General features: G+C 21.1%; 2 protein-coding genes across 2 annotated transcripts; both read left to right on the forward strand.

The window, feature by feature from the left end:
• Nucleotides 1-1,313: 1,313 nt before the first annotated feature.
• On the forward strand, nt 1,314-18,859 carry LOC122861093 (LON peptidase N-terminal domain and RING finger protein 3). Its single transcript, XM_044165267.1, has 9 exons — nt 1,314-2,603; nt 13,502-13,620; nt 14,155-14,277; nt 14,346-14,621; nt 14,881-14,980; nt 15,050-15,252; nt 15,366-15,667; nt 16,151-16,358; nt 16,424-18,859. The coding sequence occupies exons 1-9, from the start codon at nt 2,051-2,053 to the stop codon at nt 16,787-16,789; spliced, it is 2,250 nt and encodes a 749-aa protein (XP_044021202.1). The 5' UTR covers nt 1,314-2,050; the 3' UTR covers nt 16,790-18,859.
• Nucleotides 18,860-18,894: 35 nt separating this feature from the next.
• Nucleotides 18,895-20,463, forward strand: LOC122861097. Its single transcript, XM_044165271.1, has 4 exons — nt 18,895-19,167; nt 19,243-19,391; nt 19,462-19,581; nt 19,649-20,463. Exons 1-4 carry the CDS (start codon nt 18,957-18,959, stop codon nt 20,384-20,386), a joined length of 1,218 nt encoding a protein of 405 aa, XP_044021206.1. The 5' UTR covers nt 18,895-18,956; the 3' UTR covers nt 20,387-20,463.
• The last annotated feature ends 4 nt before the right edge of the window (nt 20,464-20,467 follow it).

Here is a 20,467-nt window from a genome sequence, read left to right on the forward strand (position 1 = left end):
CTTTGTATGACACAAATAGCTTATGTAACGTAATATAAATTCACGCTCTTACATATGCGCTTACTAAGATTAAATGCAGAGGTTAAATATTTTTTTTTCATATTTTTTTATCTCCATTATTTTCCAGAATGTCAAAGTCAATGGAAAAAAAAAAAAACAAACAAAATTTATTCGGGCAATTGATTATTTGAGATATTAAATTATGCATATATAATTTTTATTTTTTTTTTGTATATATTTCAAACTGTATGATTATCATATTATTGACAATTTTTTTTCATTTTTTTTTTTTTTTATACAATCGTTTTATTATTGATTTATCATCGATGACATTCGTTGAATTTATTTGTTTTTTTTTCTTCAAATATACTTGCAATGATTGCAATTAAAGAAAAAAAAAAAATGGATGATTTTTTATTTTAATTTATTGGTTTTTAAAGATTCATTTGTTATTGATTAATTTTTGGTATTAATAAAAGTTTATTTTTACACAGTAGTTGCATGTTGTGATGAAAAGCAGAGACAAAGAGATTTCAAAAAAAAAAAAGCTATTTATAAGTGTGATTCTACAAAAAAATATGCAGATAATAGATTTAATTTAAATAATAATAATAATAATAACAAGACCCTACTAAATCGTGGATTATTTAAAAAAAATTAAAAAAACCAATTTTAATATTAAAAATTATAAACTAAAAAAAAAAGTTTATTAAAATTTATGAGTCAAAAAAAAAAAAAAGTAATAATTCAATGACGATGATGATGATGATTTAAATAAATGAGCCAAAATCTATTTTTAATATTAAATTTAGCAATATTTGAAAAATAAAAAATTTATTCTTTTTTATAATTATTGAGTAAACAAATAAAAATAAATAAAATATTAACAATCAAATATTTTATTTCAAAATAAAATGGAATTTATTTATCAATTCTACATGTAATAATTACAATTTTTTTTTTTACTTGTAATCAACCTTTGTTTATTAAAAAATTTTTAAACAAAGAAAAAATTAAATTTAAATAATTTGAAAAAAAACTAAAAAACTAGATACAAAAAATTACTTTAAATATGAAAAAAAAAATATTAATTTTTATTGATTAAAGATTAAACAAATGACATTTTTCATTAGCATAAATAATCATGATTATATAAATAAATAAATAAACAAATAAAAAAAAAAAAACCGTTATGAATCGTCATATTGGTTTTAAAATAAATAAAAAATTTTACAAGGTTTTTCCAGTGATAAGGGTGGGAGTATAGTCAGCCACACAATTTTTTAATAAATATACCCTGATAATTTAGTACAAAATAATACCGTTAATTTATAATGTATTTATTAAAGATAGCGCCACTGTAAAACAAGTATAAAAATTGGTTGTTGGTATCGCCGTTGTTCCCGCTTATGTCGCTTGGTTATTTTCCCCACTGACACTGCTACTCAGCACGCCAGTTTGCCACTGACAGTTCAAGACGTCAGTTGGAAAATATATACACACAACACTTTATTTATAAATATACATATATAATATAAAAAAAAAAAAACCTTACAACAACGCCCACTGAATAACAAACGCCGCGTGGCCGGCCCTGTCAAAACTACTCCAATTGAAAAAAATTAATTTCATTATTAAAAAACAATAAAATTAATTTAATTTTTTACATTTTAACACTAGTGTTTTTGTGCTTTATCGATTTGACATTATGTTTATATAATTTTTTTTTTCGTACCTCCCCATCAACCCCAACAAAACTCAACGCAGTGAATCGTCTATTTTTTTTTTTTTTTTATTTCTAATTATTATTATTTTGTCAGTTATATAAGTGTTAAAAAAATATTTTTATTATTTCTTATATAAAGTGTTTGATTAAAAAAAAATAATGAAAAATGAATTTATTATTAATAAATCAGCTGTTAGTCAATTTAACCAGAAGATAATTTTTATTTTGAAATAAATTTGCCTCTATTGAATCTCATTATTCGTTAAATTAAATTATTTTTTTAAAATATTGTTTAATCTGTTGTTTATAATAAAAAAAAAAAATATGTCGGAAACAAGTGAAGATAATTTTTCAACGTCAAATTATAATATGGAAAGTGTTATTTATGATAAATTAAATATTAAAAAACAATCAAATAATTTAGATATACTTATTGGGTTAGGTAAATGTGGTGGACGTGTTGGTGATTCAATTGATGTATATTCACGTTGTGTAAATGATACATCATTGATACCAGAACGTTTAAAATATCTTGTGACAGCATTACTTGATGATTTATCAAGTTTAACAATAAATAAACGTAATTATGATGTTAAATTTTCATGTCCATCATGTGAAGGTACACTTTATCAGCCAATAACAATATCATGTGGTCATACATACTGTAAAAATTGTTTAGATATGTGTAAATTTTGTTGTTTATGTGGTATTAAAATATGTAATATTGGTGAAATAAATGTATTGATAAAACGACTTGTTGAAAAGTGGTGGCCAAAAGAAGCTGAAGCTAGTAAAGCCAGACATGAAGGTGATGATTTATTAAAAAATGGACATTTTTTACAAGCACTTGAACATTATAATATTGCTGTTAAATTTGGTAAGTTATTGTCATTTAAAATACTCAAATTTTTATTTATTTTTTATAACCACTTGATGAATTTATATAATTGTTATTTTCATGCGCAGTTGAAAATGCAAAAATATTATTTTTTCAACTTTTCATGTCACATCGATTAAAAGCTTTTTGTTTTATTTATTTATTTTAATATATTTAACAAATTTAATTTTCTTTTTATCAATTTAATTGACATCAAACTCTAATACATTTTTATTTAATTCAATTTAATTAATTTAATTGTAAATAAATTTTTTTATTTTTTAATCAAGTGTCATATTTGTTTATCGTAATTTTATTTTCTTTTTATTTATTATCTCCCTTGAATGTGACTTTTTTCTTACTGGCATTTATTAAAATTATATATTTTTTTTTTTTAGTATCACTTACTCATTGAAATAATAATAATAAGAGAAAAATTTTTTTAATGCGGTCGTGGACCTCGTTGCAGTCGACGAGCATTCACAATTTCTTTGTTCAAACTTGGCTCTTTAACATGAATTTTTTTTATTTTTTTGACTTTACATATAACTAAATATAATTTTTTATACTCTAAATTTTTTTATTTCATTGACATCATAAATATATAAAGATAAGAAAAACAACAAATTATTAAATGAAAAAAAAAAAATAGGCAATAAAAATTCTGGAATTTTTTAAAAACCAGTTTTATGATAATTAATTTGTAAAATAATTACAGTTCAATGTACAAAATAATATATTCATAGTTTCATCAACAATTTTATTTTTTATAAAAAATACAAGTTTTTAGTTTGAAAAATAAATAATATATTTATTTTATGGAAAATTGTTTATTTCAAATTTTTAATTTACAAACATCATTTTTTTTCGTTAAAAAAAAATTCAATTTATATATTGTTTATATTCAATTTTTTGAAAATTCAAGGTTATAATATTATGAGTAAATATATAATGTAAAAAATATATTGCATATTATTTTTAATATAATATATTTTAAAATCAATTGCTAAATTTTACTTGAACTAGTTTGACCAGTTGCGAATTTTAATTTTTTAAAACTTTTTTAAGTCTCGATTTTAAAATGGGCTTTCAAGATTGGTTTTTATAAAAAGCAGTCTTTGTTTCGTTGAAATAAAATATGGCATGATGTCCAGATAGAAAATAAAATTTAAAAAAAATAAAAAGGGCCAGTTGCTTGTATTTCTCTCTGGTCGTGGAAGTTCATGGCCAGTGGGTGTTCATGATGTGTTCATTGTATCCCAAAAAAGAAAAAAAAAAAATGAAAAATCTCATAATTAACGAAAAAAAAAAATAAAAAAGTAAAATTTTCAAAAATAAAATAATTGGAATAATTTGAATTATAATTGGATAATTTAAACCACCTGTTGATGTCATAATAAATAGACCAAAATTTGATCTCATACATTTTTTTTGTAAATTAATTTTTTTTTTCTAACATTCAAAATTCATTTGAATTGTCATTTTTATTTTTATATTACCAAGAAAAATGATAAGATAATTTTTCAGTTAAATAGATTATTCAAGACAACAATAACAAGCTTTAATATTTCTTGAAAAAAAAATAAATAGAAAAATATTATCAATAAATAATAATAAATTTTGAATTTTTTTATTTTGTTGAATTTACAGTGTCCAGTTGAGTAACAACTATTAACCTGTTTTTATTAGATTAATTATTAATCAACCAGTTAGTATAACGATCATTTGACATTATCAATATTTCACCATTAATATTATCATTTATTTTCCTTTTTTTTTTTCAGTGATAATAATTATAATAAATAATTTTTACTTAAACTCACCTTATGTACTGTTACATAATATTTCAATGATGACCTTGGTATTAATGATTGAATTAACTTCATTATAAATTTTAATGTTTGTCCACTTTATTCGTTTATACTAATCTGATGTAACCCCTTGAACATTTAAAATTAAAAATAATTATATAACTCTTTTTTTATTTAAGTTATCGATTTTTTTTTTTTTTTCATTTTTTATATTATATTATTTTGTGTAATACCTTTATATTTGAATTATAATTTCATTTAGATTTTATTATTTAAAGATACGAGTGTTCATGAAATAATATTATATAATAATTGTTTTATTAAAATTTATTTTATGTAGAAATAGTTTAAAGACTTTCTTGATTTATATGAATCATCTGCCCTTCACTTGATACAGTCAAATATTATTTAACATATATAATTATATATTTACCAAGACATGTGTGCTATTACCAGGTGTTTTATTTTTATTATTTTTATTATTTCAAAGCTTCTCTTGTTACATAATTATTACGTTACATATTGTGAGATATATGTTGACATTATATATTTTAAATTAATATTAATAATAAAACATGTATCGTTGTTGTATTATTAATAAAATAAAGCCTAGCAATTATTTTTTTATAATTAGCATTTTGTTAGTGACAAATTTTAGGGCATGTCTCTCCCAGCTTTTTATTTTTCATTATCAAATTTATTCTTATAGAAATGAAATCAATCAAAAAAAAGGTATTGATTTTGTCATTTTAATTTGGAGGTTTTTTGTTGTTAAGCCCTTTTATTAGTAAATCAAAAATATAGTCACTTTGAAGGCAAAAAAAAAAGCACAAGTTTAATTTATTAAATTATTATTATTATTTTTATTCAAGTTATTTTTAACAATTATCAAAAATTAATTTAGCGAAAATTTTTTAAAAATATTTATAAATAGTTATATGGACGTATGTCCCATGTTTAAAATAAGTCAATTTTTGCCTGAAAATATAATTAAAATTCAACAATAATTTATCATTAAAATTAAGTGAAAAAAAGTGTAATAAATTAAAATTATAAAGTTTTTTTCGTTAAATTTTTGATAATTAATTAAACTTAATTTAAATGTTGATATTAAAATATTTATTAAACAATAAATTATAGATAATTTGAAAAAAAAAAATAAAGATAAATTAAATAGCATATAAATTTTAAATAACAAAGTACATGTTTGTCTTTTACAATCAAAGTAGAACAATTGTCTTAAAAATTTTCATGTGTATATACTTCAAAGATTTACAAAAGCTCATTCTATGAATATATCTTTTTAAATATTTAAATTAAAATTTTTACTATATGCATTCTTTGAAAGCACAAAATGTCTAGTCTGCATTTTCGTCGTTACGATAAAATTAACTCATTTGATGTTTATACATACTAAAAGTTTTGTTGCATCGTGCGAACATTTATATACACGTAATTGATTTATGTCTTAAACAATAATTATTACAAAATAAATGTAGATAAAATATTTATTTTAAAATATAAAGTGACATTTTATAGAGTGAAATAATAATACAATTGGTTTTTTTATGTGCCATCTGTTTTGTCTTGTCGCTTACTATTTTGTATTATTAGATTTTTATTTCTTATAAGTAATATTGCAGATATTTTTTATTGTAAATGTATTTTATAGTTAATCTTGTCGCTTACTATTTTGTATTATTAGATTTTTTATTGTTCTGTTTTGTCGAAATAGCTTGAAAAGATATTGATTGTTATATAAATATTATTAACATAAAATAATTTTAAAATAAATCTTATGATATCCATCTAACAATACATAAATTGAGTTATATAAATTTATAATAATTATCAAATATTTAATTAATTTTCAAAATTAAAAAATTACATTTAAAGTTTTGAATTTTCTTTTCAATATAATCGTTTAACTTTTTAAAATAATATTCAATTCAACTGGCTGTTATATGGCGGGATTTAATAAAAAGACAAAATGAGATGATCGAAAGATTTCGAATGATTTGCAGAATGGAACGAGAACAACGTGTCACGGCCACGAAAACCGAGGTAGAGGTCGTTGAGGCCTCGTTCAACTCCTTTTTATTTTTCGCTTATTTTATATATTTTTTTTTGTCTTTTTTAATTTAACCTTCATACAGCTCTATATAGTTACATTAAAAATGTCTTAAACTTTTTTTAACATCAAAGATTCAATTGAGGCCAAAAACATAAATACAACAATAAAAAAAAATTTAAATCCAATTTTTTTTCGTTTTTTTTTTAAATGATTAAAAAATATATTTTATTATTTAACGTAGTAATAAATATTTTTATTGTTTATTAAACAATAAAAATTCTTCAATTTATTTTTCCTCAAATTGTGACCTAGTTTTAAATTTTTATAAACAAATTTAAATATATATGTTGATAAATTATTATTATTTTAGATTATCCTTATTTTAAAATTTTTTTATTCTGTTTTATTTATAATTTATTTAGCATTTTTTTTTCGTCTAAAAATGCTTTGAAAAATGTTTTATTTATTTTTATTCATCAGTTTTTTTAACTCAATTTTTCCGCGGTAATTTGTTGAGTAATTATAAATAACAAAGATATTTTGTTGGTGATTTATATTGCCGACGAGATCGAAAATCGTTGGCTTACATGTTGGTCTATAAATTTTACCCATTCTTAATTTATTTTAACAATTAGTTAACCTTTTCGTCTAGACGCCGCAATTTCTTTACTATCGTATATAACTTTATTTCTCTATTTTTATTTTTTACCAAGGTGTTTCTAAATTTTTCCAACACTTTGTTAATTATTATCACGTTAATCATTATCATTATATTTTTTTTCGCTTTATTTCTTAATCAATTTATAAACTAATTTGCGCAATTTCATAACTATAATTATATCAATGCAAAATACTGGTTTTTAATTTTATAAAAATACTTGATCCTTTTACTTTTATCCATATTTGTATATTAATAGTTTATTATTTTTTTATATTTTTTTAATAACATAATATTAAATGATAAAATGCACACAGTATTAAATGACATGTTTTTACATCAGTTTATAAATGTTGTCATGATTAGAAGAAAAAAAAATTGATTTACAAATGATCATGTTAATTATGTAACCAAGTATGTACAACGCTATCATCAATGTCAATTGAATATGAAAAGGAAATTTGCAATGAGAAAAAATAAAAAATAAAAGCTTATAACATTGAAAGCAAATAAAGGGTTAATTAATTATATAAACAAAATAGGTAATTTAAATTTTTTTAAATGTATATTTCACTTGGCGCCATGAAGTATCACATTACTATAGAAATTTTGAGATCAATTTAATTTGTATTTATTTAATTTTTTAATATACTTTGAGTTTTTGCTTCAACGCCTGCTGTTACTCATCATCATATTAGTTTTTCACACAATTGTATAGAGCTTGATGGACAAGTGCCAACTTTTAAGATCATTTACAAAAGTTGGCATTCATCAACTTAAAATGCAACTCTTAAAATTATAAACTATTACTATGTATTTTACGTTTGACATCTTGACACTTTAAATGCAATATTTTGTTGTTCAATTTTGCGATAATTTAATTTTTTTTTTTCTTCATTTCGAAATGATTTAAGTATATTGATTAAAAAAATTATCTAATTAATTATAAACGTCAATTTAAATTTTTATAATAATCATTAATTTATCAATTATTAATAGTACTTTAATAATTTTTTTTTATAATTAGAAATAGGTTTCATTGAAGAGAATAAAAACTATCAATTTTTTTTTTTTTTTATGATAATTAAATAATAAAATAAAAAAAAACAAAAGACAGTCTATTTGTATAGATCGATGAACGTAATAGTTGTGGCAATTACGAAATTATTATACGTAACATTTAACAGGAAAGTAACGATGAAACTTGTATAACGTAAATTCATCCAACAACAACGATTATGTGACAAGTTTTTTCGAAAAAAAAAATATTAAAATATCAAAAAAAAAATGTACAAATAACATATATATTTAATAAATACATATACAAAGCTGATAAATATATTTTATTATTCAAATCGATATTTCTTATCAGTTAAAACAAGAAAAACCCGACGTAAAAAAAAAGTTATATAAAAAACAGGAAACAACAAAAGTGTTAGCGCAAAAAAAAAAATTATAAAACTATTAAGGTTCTTCTGAAATAATTAATAAATAAATTTGAAAAAATTATATAATTATAATATGATAAATATAACGATTAAAATATTTTATTAAAATCAAAATCTTATCGTGCTACTTGAGGCTGATAAGATTGTAGTCACGTGTTACTATTGCTTTTTTTTTTTTGTCTTTTTTACTTACTGTCAAACTCATCGTATGTTATGTAAACTTTGTTGAATTTTGGCAATATGCCATTACATCCAACAATCCGACAAATAAACCAAATGACACTGACTATTTCAACCAACACATTTATTCATAAAATATACTTAAACGTGCTTTGAATTTTATTCTTAGATCAATAATTTCAATTGTAAAAAAAACGAGAAAAAATTTATATAAATTAAAATAAATAACACCGGATGAATACTTTATCAACCGGAAGAATATTAATATCAAGTAAATAAAATAATATAATTTATATCTATTTATAATAATTTATTTAAATCATCAAATAATATATCTATATATGAGTGCAATGACCCTTTTCATTTTATTCTTGGCTTTCATTCAATTTACAATATTTTTCATAATTTTTTCTCTCTTTGTTTTAATTTCAAAGTTTTTTCTCTTTTTTATTTTTGAGTATATCATGACAGGAAACAATAAAAATTAATTTTTTTCTTTTTAGATTTTTATTGTCTTTGTGTGTGGGGGTTTTATTGGGATTTATTTTTATTAATTATTATATATTTTTAATAATAGCAATGACAGAGAAAATATATGTACAAGGGCGGTGAATGTTTGTGATATTAAATTTAAATTGTAGTATATATATAATTGAGATAAAATTGTATAAACGGTTTTGACGTTATGAATCATACTTGATTTGGTTACATAATCGCTATCAAAATTGCTATTTATATAAAGATCTCCTAATTCAATGGACGATATTAATTTGGATGAAAATTCTTGGATCAATGACATGAATTTATTGTTGTTCTATCTTTAAAATAAATAATTAAATAAGCCATATAATCTATAAAAAAAAATGTACAATTAATTATAATATTAAAGGAATCAATGCCCTAAAATACCTATAATTTATTGAATAAATTCAATTGAATAATTATAATATAAAACGTCGAAAAAAAAAAATATAAAAAATAAACAAATAAGTCAAATAAATTCTACCAATGAAAAACGAAAAAATTCGACATTAAATTGATTAATAATTTTGATTATTTATATATTATTTTTAAAATATATTTTATTGATTTAATCAGTACATAATCGAAAATATTATCCCACGTTTTATATTAAAAAAATAAAAATTCATTTAGATTACAATAAATAAATTATTCAAAGTAGAAAAAATTTACTTTTTTTAAAATGTTTTTTTATTGTTTAATAAAAGTGAGATGGAGAATTAAATTTTACCTAGGCTTAGCAACGGTATATACCAAATCTTGTTGCGATCAGTTTGAATTACGTAACTATAGATTTATATAAATGGTTACGTTGACACTAGAGTCTCCGGGGCGCGAGGCACTATCCGCACTATAACCCGCGTTATACAAAGTCGTTGCTCACCCACTCTATTCTCTATTCATTATTATCTAACATTTATTATTTTTTTTTTTTTATCATAAAAAAAAAATATATATATAAATAAATATCAGTATTTACACATTGGTACTTGTATGAATTCACAAATATTAATATATCAAGGTAAAAAACAAAGAACAACTTGTTTTTTCTTATCAGAATAAGTGTTACATATTAAACTTACAAAATTATGATGTAACAAAAAAAAAAAAAGAATAAAGAATCATCAAGAATTCATACTTAATAATGAAAAATAAAAAAAAATAAATTATCCTTAAACTTAATAATTATAACTTTGCAATTTAATTATTTTTACAAAAATATTATTTGAAAATTTGCTATTTTGATTGCTCATAAATAATAAAGTGCAATCTTGAATATTAACCATGACCTAAATTTTATATAGGTATAATCTTTAAGCCAATACATATTTGATTAGTTTGTTTATTTATTTATTTTTTAAAAATAATTTAAATAACACTGATGATTTTTTGAGTTAAAAATTAATAATAAAAATTGTGTATATATACAAAATGATTGTTTCATTTGGCTAATGAAGGGGCCATGATGGTCTCGTTGTATATATCAATTACATAATAAAAAAAAAAAAAATAAAAAAAATAACGTTGTTATGTAAGGATTCGAGGCAAAACGTCGCGACGCATAAAAGCGTGATGTGGTTGCCGGTGGCTAGTAACTGCGTCTCTCATCACTTGGATAAACATTTTGATCTACTTGATGTTGATAGTCTGGACTTGAATATGTATATCTATTTTTTTTTATTAGTCATTTGTTGTTTCTAGCTTTTAAACAACAAAAGAAATAATATTATTTATAAAATAAAAGAGAAATCATAAAAATTCAAAATCAAGATCATATTGTTTATGAAGATCATTTGATTTATAATAATCATTTACAATATATATGACGTTTTTACTTGTGACATAATGAGATGAATAATAAAAAATAAAAATTTATTAATTAATGGTATATACTTGAAGAGGGTGATTTAATGCAGTTTATACTCGATTATAGAGAACGAGAAAGTCAATGGACTCGCAACGTAATGTTATTTATTTATTTTTTAAATTAACAAATTGTGCAATGACACTAAAGATGGGCCAAGTATCTCATCAACTTGAATTAAATTTTCAAATTGCATTCAAGTATTATTCAAATTTAATATTAATTCATTTATTATATTATTTAAAATAAAAAAAAATATTTAATATTCTAAATAATTATTATAAATTTATACTTGGTATTAAATAATTTGTAGTTAATTTATTTTAATTGAATTTTATATTATATATATGCTTGTCGAAAATATATATATGTTGTAAAAAAAAAATTGGATTGAGGTCAAGAGGACGACCGAGAGAATGAAACCGATAAAGAAAGAAGGAAGAACTTGATCGAGTAGAGGTACTTGACCGTGAAATAAATAAAAAAAAAAATATATATATATTCACATAGTACACACTCGCCAACAATGACATTATTCATGATTAAAATTTTATCCATTAAAAAATTAAATCAACAGTAATAAAACAAAAAAGAAAAATATTTATTATTTTTTTTTTAAATGAAATCCTTTTTTTTTTTTTTTTCATATCAGCGACAATATATGTGCTTCCGTTTATATTTTTTTTTACTGATAATAATAAAACAATCTTTCAACAAAAAATAAATATATAAAAATTATTTTTATTTAAATCATTTAACAAACACTTTGTTGCTTGTGTAAATAATCATTAAAAAAAAAAATATATATTTGCACATAAATTTGCGATAAAAAAATTACTGCAGTATTTTTTATTTATCAATGATAATAAACAAATTTTTTTAAATAAAAAAAAATATATTATTTATTGAGATGTGAAAATGAATAATTTTTGATGCAGCTGCAACAACGATGCGCGCTGGATCAGTGAATTATAGACGCGTCAGCAACAAACAGGCCGCGACGTTACGTAAAGGTCGGTCACCCGGCCACGTATAGGTACACACTGCTAATAAACAACATTTATATATATATATTATTTTTTTTTATTATTATTATATATATATTGTATATATAAACTTGGATTATATACTACCGCGTTTCTTGATAGTCACCACACGGCCGTTAACTTTCCGACCATTTCTCGGAGATTCACGAAGGTCGATTTTTTATTATTTTTTTTTTGATGCATTATACTGCATAGCACACATCATGCAGTCCAAAAATGAAAAATAAATAATAAAGCTATAAAAATTTAACACCACTGCAATCCCAACTACACATTTATTATCATTAAAATTTTATGAAAATTTAAAAATAAAAAAAAAATTACTAAAATTATATTTACAGAAATTTTCTTGACATATTTTATAAATTTCTATTTATTTTTAAATAAACTTATATCATCTAAAAGTATAAAAATTAAAAACAATAACAATTTATTTATTTGATTAAAAAAATATGATATATTTGTTGATAAATTTTATGAGCTTTTTTTCGAATTTCTAACTGACTTTGTTGCAATTTTGTTGATTTTTTTTCAACTCAATGAATATTAAAATAATTTAATTTTAATTATCAAATTTAAAATTGATTATGCTATTGGTAAATCTATAGAGATTTATATATTTTTATTAAAAGTTAAAACTATGCGCTAACGCCAATTTAACGCTTCGATAGTATCGACCTCGACATTCACGCGAAAGTACTGACAGTTGTACTAAGAGAGTTCGATGTACTGCAACAGACTCACAAGCTCTCAATATTACATATAATTAATAATAATTTACCTGATGTTAAATAACAACTAAATAGCTAAAAAAAAAAAAAATAAAACTATCAATAAAATCATCAATGTTTTTTGACATTAAAATAAAATTTCGAAATAAAATTTCTATAGAAAATAATTGATAGAAAAAATATTAAATATAATTTTTTTTTTTGCAATATTATTTGATCGATATAGTATGAATGATTATCGATGATAGATTGGCATATATATGTGTATATCTATTACGAAATATATCATTAAAATTTGTAACAGTAATTGGCAGATAAGTGGATAGAAATCTTGTGAAATATCTGGACCCCAAGCGCACGAATAAACTAACAATTTTTTTCATTTTTTAAAAAATCTTATTACGCAAAGTTTAAATAAATATTATGAAATTTTTTCAATAATCATGAGATCCATATTACAATGGATCTACAAAATATCTTGATTTTTTTATTTGCATATTTTTGATTACAAAATAACTGAGTAATAATTAATTGGTATTTTTTTATTTTTTTTTTCTGTTACAGCACCAAATAGTCCACTTCATCTTAGCAATCGTTCACACGCACTACTTTTGCTCAACCGAACACAAGCATCATTGAATGACGCCGATCATGCTGTCAGACTTAGGCCTGATTGGGGAAAGGTAATTAGTAAATAATCAATCATTATTTTATCTTAAATTTATTATTAAGTAATTATGTTTTTTTTTTTTTATTTTTAATTAAAATTAATTAAATAGCTAATTATATAATTTAGTCTATTATGTTTGTTATTTTTTAAATTTGTCAAAATGTATTTTAAAATCCTTTCAGTCTTTTCTAATTTTAAATAATTAATTTTGTTAATTATAAATACTAATTTAAAATTTGAAATTATTCTATTTATATTTGTCATTCAAATTATATACATAGACACATTGTTAATTTATACATTTATTTATAAAAAAAACATAATATAATAATAAAAATAAATGAAACAAATTTGAAAGGGAAAAATAGTTTGGGATATATTTCACCATCGACAATGTTGCATTATCATCAATTGAATTTTGCAATGACTTTTTTTGCAATTTTGCATAGCCGGAAATGTATGAAATAAAATTGACTACATAATATCGTAGTGAATAAAATAATACAGTTATAAATAAAATACTAAATTGAAAATTTTGAATTATCAGGGTCATTATAGACGAGGTGTTGCATTGTCAGCATTGGGAAGACATGAGGAAGCATTTTTTGCACTTTGTACAAGTGTTGCCATTGATAAAAATCCACAAAATATAAGACATGAAATAACCAGGGTAATTATTGTATTAATTATATTGTTAATAAATAAAAATAATTTTAATAATTTATTTTAATTAAAAAGGTATTACATCGTGTATTATCACCGACATATCGGAGACATGGAACAACAACAAAAAGTCCATACAATGTACTTGAGAGCAATGCCCGAACGAGACGTAATCGTCATCAGCATCATCATCATCATCATAATTATGAACACAACAACAGGGACAACAACAATAACAACAACAACAATATATTTAGACCTTTATCAAGTCTAAATAATCGTCATCGTCGAATGGTTCTTAATTCATCAGACTGTGAAGACAATAGCAGTGGTGAAGAAGAATTTACACAGGTAAATATAAATAATTTCAATTATATATATATTTTATAACAATAAATATCATATTTTATTTTTAAATATATATGATAAATCAATAAGTAATTATAATACTTTCTTTTGTTTAAATATATTAATATTAATTTAAAATTAAAGGAAAAAAGTTTTCAAGGCACTGCTACAAGTTTATCGATTTGTTACTTGACCATAATTTTTTTGTTACTATATAGTTTTTTTTTTTTTTTGAAACTAATTATTTTATTATTCATTGCAGGCAATATGTCGAAGGTTACTTACGAATAATATGTCACAAACCAATGTCAAATTACAAACTACCTTCAATAGAGTTTATCAAGAAATTGATAAATTAAAAAGTAAGAAAATAATAATTAATTTAACATAATAATTGATATTTATTTTAATAATTAATTAAATTATTTAAGGAGTTGATGGATTACCAGCTGAAATATTATTACCACCATTATCAAGTGAAGTAAATCTCAATGAATTAGACTGTATATTGTGTTGTCGTTTACTATGGAAACCAGTTACAACACCATGTGGTCATACTTACTGCTGGATGTGTTTGGATCGTTGTTTAGATTATTCATCAGCTTGTCCATTATGTGTTACATCACTTTCAAATGTAAGATATTCATTATTACATAAATAAAATCAACAACATATAGCTATATATATATTTTAAAATATTACAATGGTATACTAATGTGTTTTTTGTTTTCTATTGAAATATTTCAGTATTTAGCTAGTAATCAAAAAACAGTTACTGATTTTATTGATAAAGCATTGATGGCTATTTCACCAACGGAGTATACATCAAGAGCATCAACTTATCGTCTTGAAATAATAAAAGATCTTGGTATATTGGGTAATCAACATATTGCTGTGTTTATATGTACAACAGCATTTCCATATGTTGCTTGTCCATTATTTGTTTTTGAACCAAGATACAGACTCATGGTAAGACGATGTCTTGAAAGTGGTCTTAGACGTTTTGGCATTGCTGCTTGTGTCAATAGAGAAGCTAATAGTAATAAAAGGTAAATTATTTTTCAAAACACAACTCTTACTTTTACAAAAGACAGAAAAATAACGAAATAATTATAAAAATTTTATCAATGAAATATTAAAAACAATAATATTAAACGGTAAAATTATAAAAAATTAATTGTTAATACAAAATTGTTATTATGTTGAACTTATTTAGACTATTTTTTAAAATAAATATATAATTAATAAAATAAAGCATTTACATAACAATGACACTATAATATTCTTAGTAATACTATATTTAATGTTTATTATTGTTGTTTTTTTTAACATTTCATTACTGTTTATTCTTAATTTTATATTTAATTTATTATTTAAATTCATTTTACACCGTTAAATTGTTAAATGTTTTATTGTTAAATAATCTACAGATATTATTTTTTCATATTTAAAATTTATTTATTCGTTTATTTTTGTGTCTTTTAAATTTAAAATTATATACAAATTAATAATTGATAAATATTTTAATACAGATATGCTGAATATGGTACTATATTGGAAATAAAAGATCGTGTTTTAATGAAAGATGGATGTAGTATTCTCAGTACAGTTGGTATACGAAGATTTAGAGTAATTTCTGGTGATGAAAGAGATGGTTATGACACTGCTGAAGTAGAACTTTTACGTGATTCACCAATACAACATGATAATATACAAAATATATGCCAGTTACATGACAAGGTAATTTAATCATATAAAGAAATTTAAAAAAATAAAGAAATTAATATAAATTTAATTATTTAAAGGTATGGTCAAAAGCACAAAAATGGTGGACAACAGTATCAATTAATCAACAATTTGAAATACAACGTGTGTTTGGTAAAATGCCAATACCAGAAGATGATTGGTATAATTTACCAGATGGTCCATCATGGACATGGTGGATACTGGCAATATTACCATTAGGACCACAATTACAAATTGGTATATTAGGAACCAAAAGTATAGAAAAACGTTTAAGAGCTATTGAAAAAACTCTTAATCATATGGAAAAGAGACAAATAACAATTACAACACCACCAGCTGAAGATGATACTTCAACATTAAGTAGTATTTGTCATGATGGTAATGACATTACCAATTCCACTGCTACAGTTGTACAACATTCTTGAGTCTAATAATATTATATATATTTTTTTAAATTATTTTCTATACAACAACTACTACTATTTTATATTTATTATATTATTAATGATTCAGTGATTTTTTTTTTATTTTTTTCATTTCTATTTTTTTTTTCGATGTTGATACCATACATTCGTCAAATCTTTGTATATCAGAGTTATCAGACTGAAAAAAATAGTTAGCTCAATGGTTTTTTAATCAATTCATAACAATTTATTTATGTATTTACACTTTTTTTTTAACTACATCTAATTTTTAATGACATCTAGAAGTTTGTTTTGTCGATATTTAAAGATTTTCTTTTATTTTTTTTTATCTATCATTAGCATATAATCAGGAAAATAAGTTGAGTTTTCCACTGTTTATATAAATAATATATATTTATTTTAGCTAAATTAATTATCAATCGAAACGTCTTTCTCTTTTTTAATTAGAATAGAAATTATGAATGTTTTAAAAATAATAAAAAAAAGTCAAATTTATAATTCATTGATGATAAAGTGTAAATAATCATATAGTCACTGGAATGGTACAAATTTTTTTGAAACATATCTGTTTATGAATTTGATTTTTCCTTTTTTTTTAAATATTTTTCATATCGTTTTTTTTCTACATGATTTTCGATTTGACGTTTCGAAATTAGTACTACTTTTTCTTGCTAATCAATTTACGCAAATCTGTTCTTCCACAATAACATATTTACGTCGTCATTGATATATTAAATCTATTTATTAATATTTATATGTATACACACATGTCTATGTATACAATTTTTAAAAAAATTAAGCTTGAACAATTAATAAATTAATGGGCAATGATTGTTGTGAAAAAAATATATTTAATTTAAAGCTAGGAAAGAGAAAAAAAAAAAAACAATGAAAGTTAAATTAAAGAAAGAAAAATTATTTAATACTAAATTTTAAAATTTCATGTTAGATTATTATTCAATTTGATAAAAATACTTGAATATTTAATTCTCATCTATCGTTGAATTAAAAAAAGAAAAATAATTTGTATAAAATTTTTTAATGGATAGATAGCTTTTTTGTCGTGATAAAAATAAACTTGCCAGACTATCAATTTATTTATTGCCTTTTTTAAAAGTTGCATTAAAAAATTTGTGAAATATAAATTATTTATCTTCAAAAGTATTTAATATCTACAAATAAAAATTCATCAATCAGTAAATTAAGTTGAAATATTTCAATGATATTTTTACGAATATTAAAAAATAAAAACAGTGGACCGAAATAATAAAATATCTATATGTACAAAATAAGATATGTTTGAATGAAATTTTTTTAAAATTTCAATTGATATTATTAAATAAGATTTCGTAAATATCTAGAAATACATATATATTTTTTTCGTCGTAGTAAATTTATTTGTAATTTAAAATTGAAAACAAAAATATATATATTTTAACTGCTTGGCTTTATGGTCAATTGTATTTTAAATTATAAAAAAACAAATTTTAATATTTTTTCTATTATTCAAAATAAAAATAAATAAAATTCCATCATTTTTTTTTTTTTTATAAGACTCCAGTATGTACGAGTAATTAGTATTTATTTTTTCAATAATTTTTGATAAATAAATTCTTCAAGCTATGATTTAAATAAAACAAAAAAAATCATATCATGTTTTGAAAATATAAAAATATATATTTGTGTCTGATTATTTGTTTATTCAAAAATTATTAATAGAAAATAAAAATTAATATTACTCAATTGACTTTGTATTTTTAAAAAATAATAAAAAACTAATTTTTTCGTAATTATATATTGATAATTAAATTTTCATACACAATATGTGTTTAATTAGATTCACAAAATTTCTAAAAAAGCTAAGATTAATGTGATATTACTCTATACTCTTCTATTTCTAATAACAATTAAATTTATACATATATATTTTTGTCTTGTATAATGCCATTTTAAATATCATTTTAAATTTCTTTACATTTTTACTTCAACTATATATATTTATCATCATCTTCTCATATCGAAATTTATTGTAATAAAAAAATTTTGTCAAAACAAAAATTAACATAAAAAGTCTTTATTTTTCTTAACGATTTACTTTTATTTTTATTCAAAAAAAAAACAAAATACAGATGAATTTTTTTTTAAATTTATTTGTTAACCTTGATTAATGTCTAAAAGAAATTTACATTTTGAAAAATATTCAATTGCTCCAGCACCAAGTCGTGATTACTATGGTATTAAAATAATTGACAAAGAAATAAAATTATTTCATTGGCCAATATCTCATGGGCCTAATAAAAATATTTCTGTAAAATCTTGTGATTTTAGTGGATGGAAAAAGGATAAATCATTTCAACAGGAAATTGAAATAATATTTGGTATGAAAATTAAAATATTTAAATTATTTAAAAGATAATATTTAAACTAATTTTTATGTATTTTTTTTGTTCAAGGAATATCTGTTTGTCAATATACAAATGATATTGTTTTTGATAGAAAAACATTGCTAACAATTCCAAATAATTTTTTGAAAAAATTATTAAATTATTTATCTTCTCAGGATATAATTAATTTATTGCTTCTTTCAAAAACAACTTATCAGGTTTTGTTATTAAATTAATTATTAAATGATAATTATTGTTTTATAATTATTTATTTATTTATTTATATAGATTTTTAATAAAGATTTTGTTCCTCAATTGATAAGAAAAAAAATTTTAAAAACAAAAATATCAAATATCAAAGGAAATAAAAATATGTCTGGATGGAAGCAAGTTTTACAAGAAAAACAGGTAATAAATAATGATTTCTAATTAAAAAAATTTAATCAAATTTAATATTAATTGTTTTTTTTTTAAGGATATTGAAATGCAGTCGGAAAAATGTAAAATTACAAGAATTAATGGAACAAAATCAGCTCCTCGTCTTCAACCGAAAAATTCATCAAAATCAATGATAAAACCTCAACTTGATATTAGTAAAATAACATCAGTACAATCATTAAATGACGAAAAGAAAATTGAAAATATAAATGAAATAAAAAAAAAAACTATACCAAATCGTTATTTGAAAAAAGAAATTTCAATTAATAAAATTAATGTAGAATTTAATAATCCAAATGATGATAAATTAAAAAATAATTTACCAGATAATCAATATAAAATGAACAATGATAAAAATGATTGTAAAATTAAAAAAATTGATAAAAAAATTGATTCAAAATTGTTGAGTTCAAAAAAACCATTAACTAAAAATATTTATGGATTAAAAAATAATTATCAATCAATTGATAGCATTGTAAAAAAAACAACTGATGAATTTAAAAATAATTCAACATTTTTCGATGATGAATATGATTGGTTTAATGATTTATCATTATCAAAAACAAATGATCAAAAACAAAAATTTCAACATGATAATATTAAATCAAAAAATATTGATAAATTAATTAATAAAACAACTCCAAGTTTATCAAAATGGCAGTCAATTAAAATGAGAACATTAGCTAACTTCGATGATTATGAAAAAAATATATTAAAAAGTTATCAAGACATTAATGATGATATGAAAAAAAAAATTACTCCCCACAGAAAATGAAGTTGATAATAATTTTAATACTATTATACTTTCAAATAAATAAATATTTACAATAATAAAAAAAAAATAATTAAACATTAT

Source organism: Aphidius gifuensis, linkage group LG1 (assembly GCF_014905175.1).
Source record: "Aphidius gifuensis isolate YNYX2018 linkage group LG1, ASM1490517v1, whole genome shotgun sequence".
Taxonomy (NCBI): Eukaryota; Metazoa; Arthropoda; class Insecta; order Hymenoptera; family Braconidae; genus Aphidius; species Aphidius gifuensis.

Excerpts from the sequence above, each read along its gene's own strand:
- LOC122861097 (XM_044165271.1), top strand. The coding sequence starts at position 18,957 with ATGTCTAAAAGAAATTTACATTTTGAAAAATATTCAATTGCTCCAGCA. Across the intron at positions 19,168-19,242 it reads GGAAATTGAAATAATATTTG|GAATATCTGTTTGTCAATAT; the intron begins GTATGAAAATTA and ends TTTTTGTTCAAG. Across the intron at positions 19,582-19,648 it reads AAGTTTTACAAGAAAAACAG|GATATTGAAATGCAGTCGGA; the intron begins GTAATAAATAAT and ends TTTTTTTTTAAG.
- LOC122861093 (XM_044165267.1), top strand. The coding sequence starts at position 2,051 with ATGTCGGAAACAAGTGAAGATAATTTTTCAACGTCAAATTATAATATG. Across the intron at positions 13,621-14,154 it reads TTAGGCCTGATTGGGGAAAG|GGTCATTATAGACGAGGTGT; the intron begins GTAATTAGTAAA and ends TTGAATTATCAG. Across the intron at positions 16,359-16,423 it reads TATGCCAGTTACATGACAAG|GTATGGTCAAAAGCACAAAA; the intron begins GTAATTTAATCA and ends AATTATTTAAAG.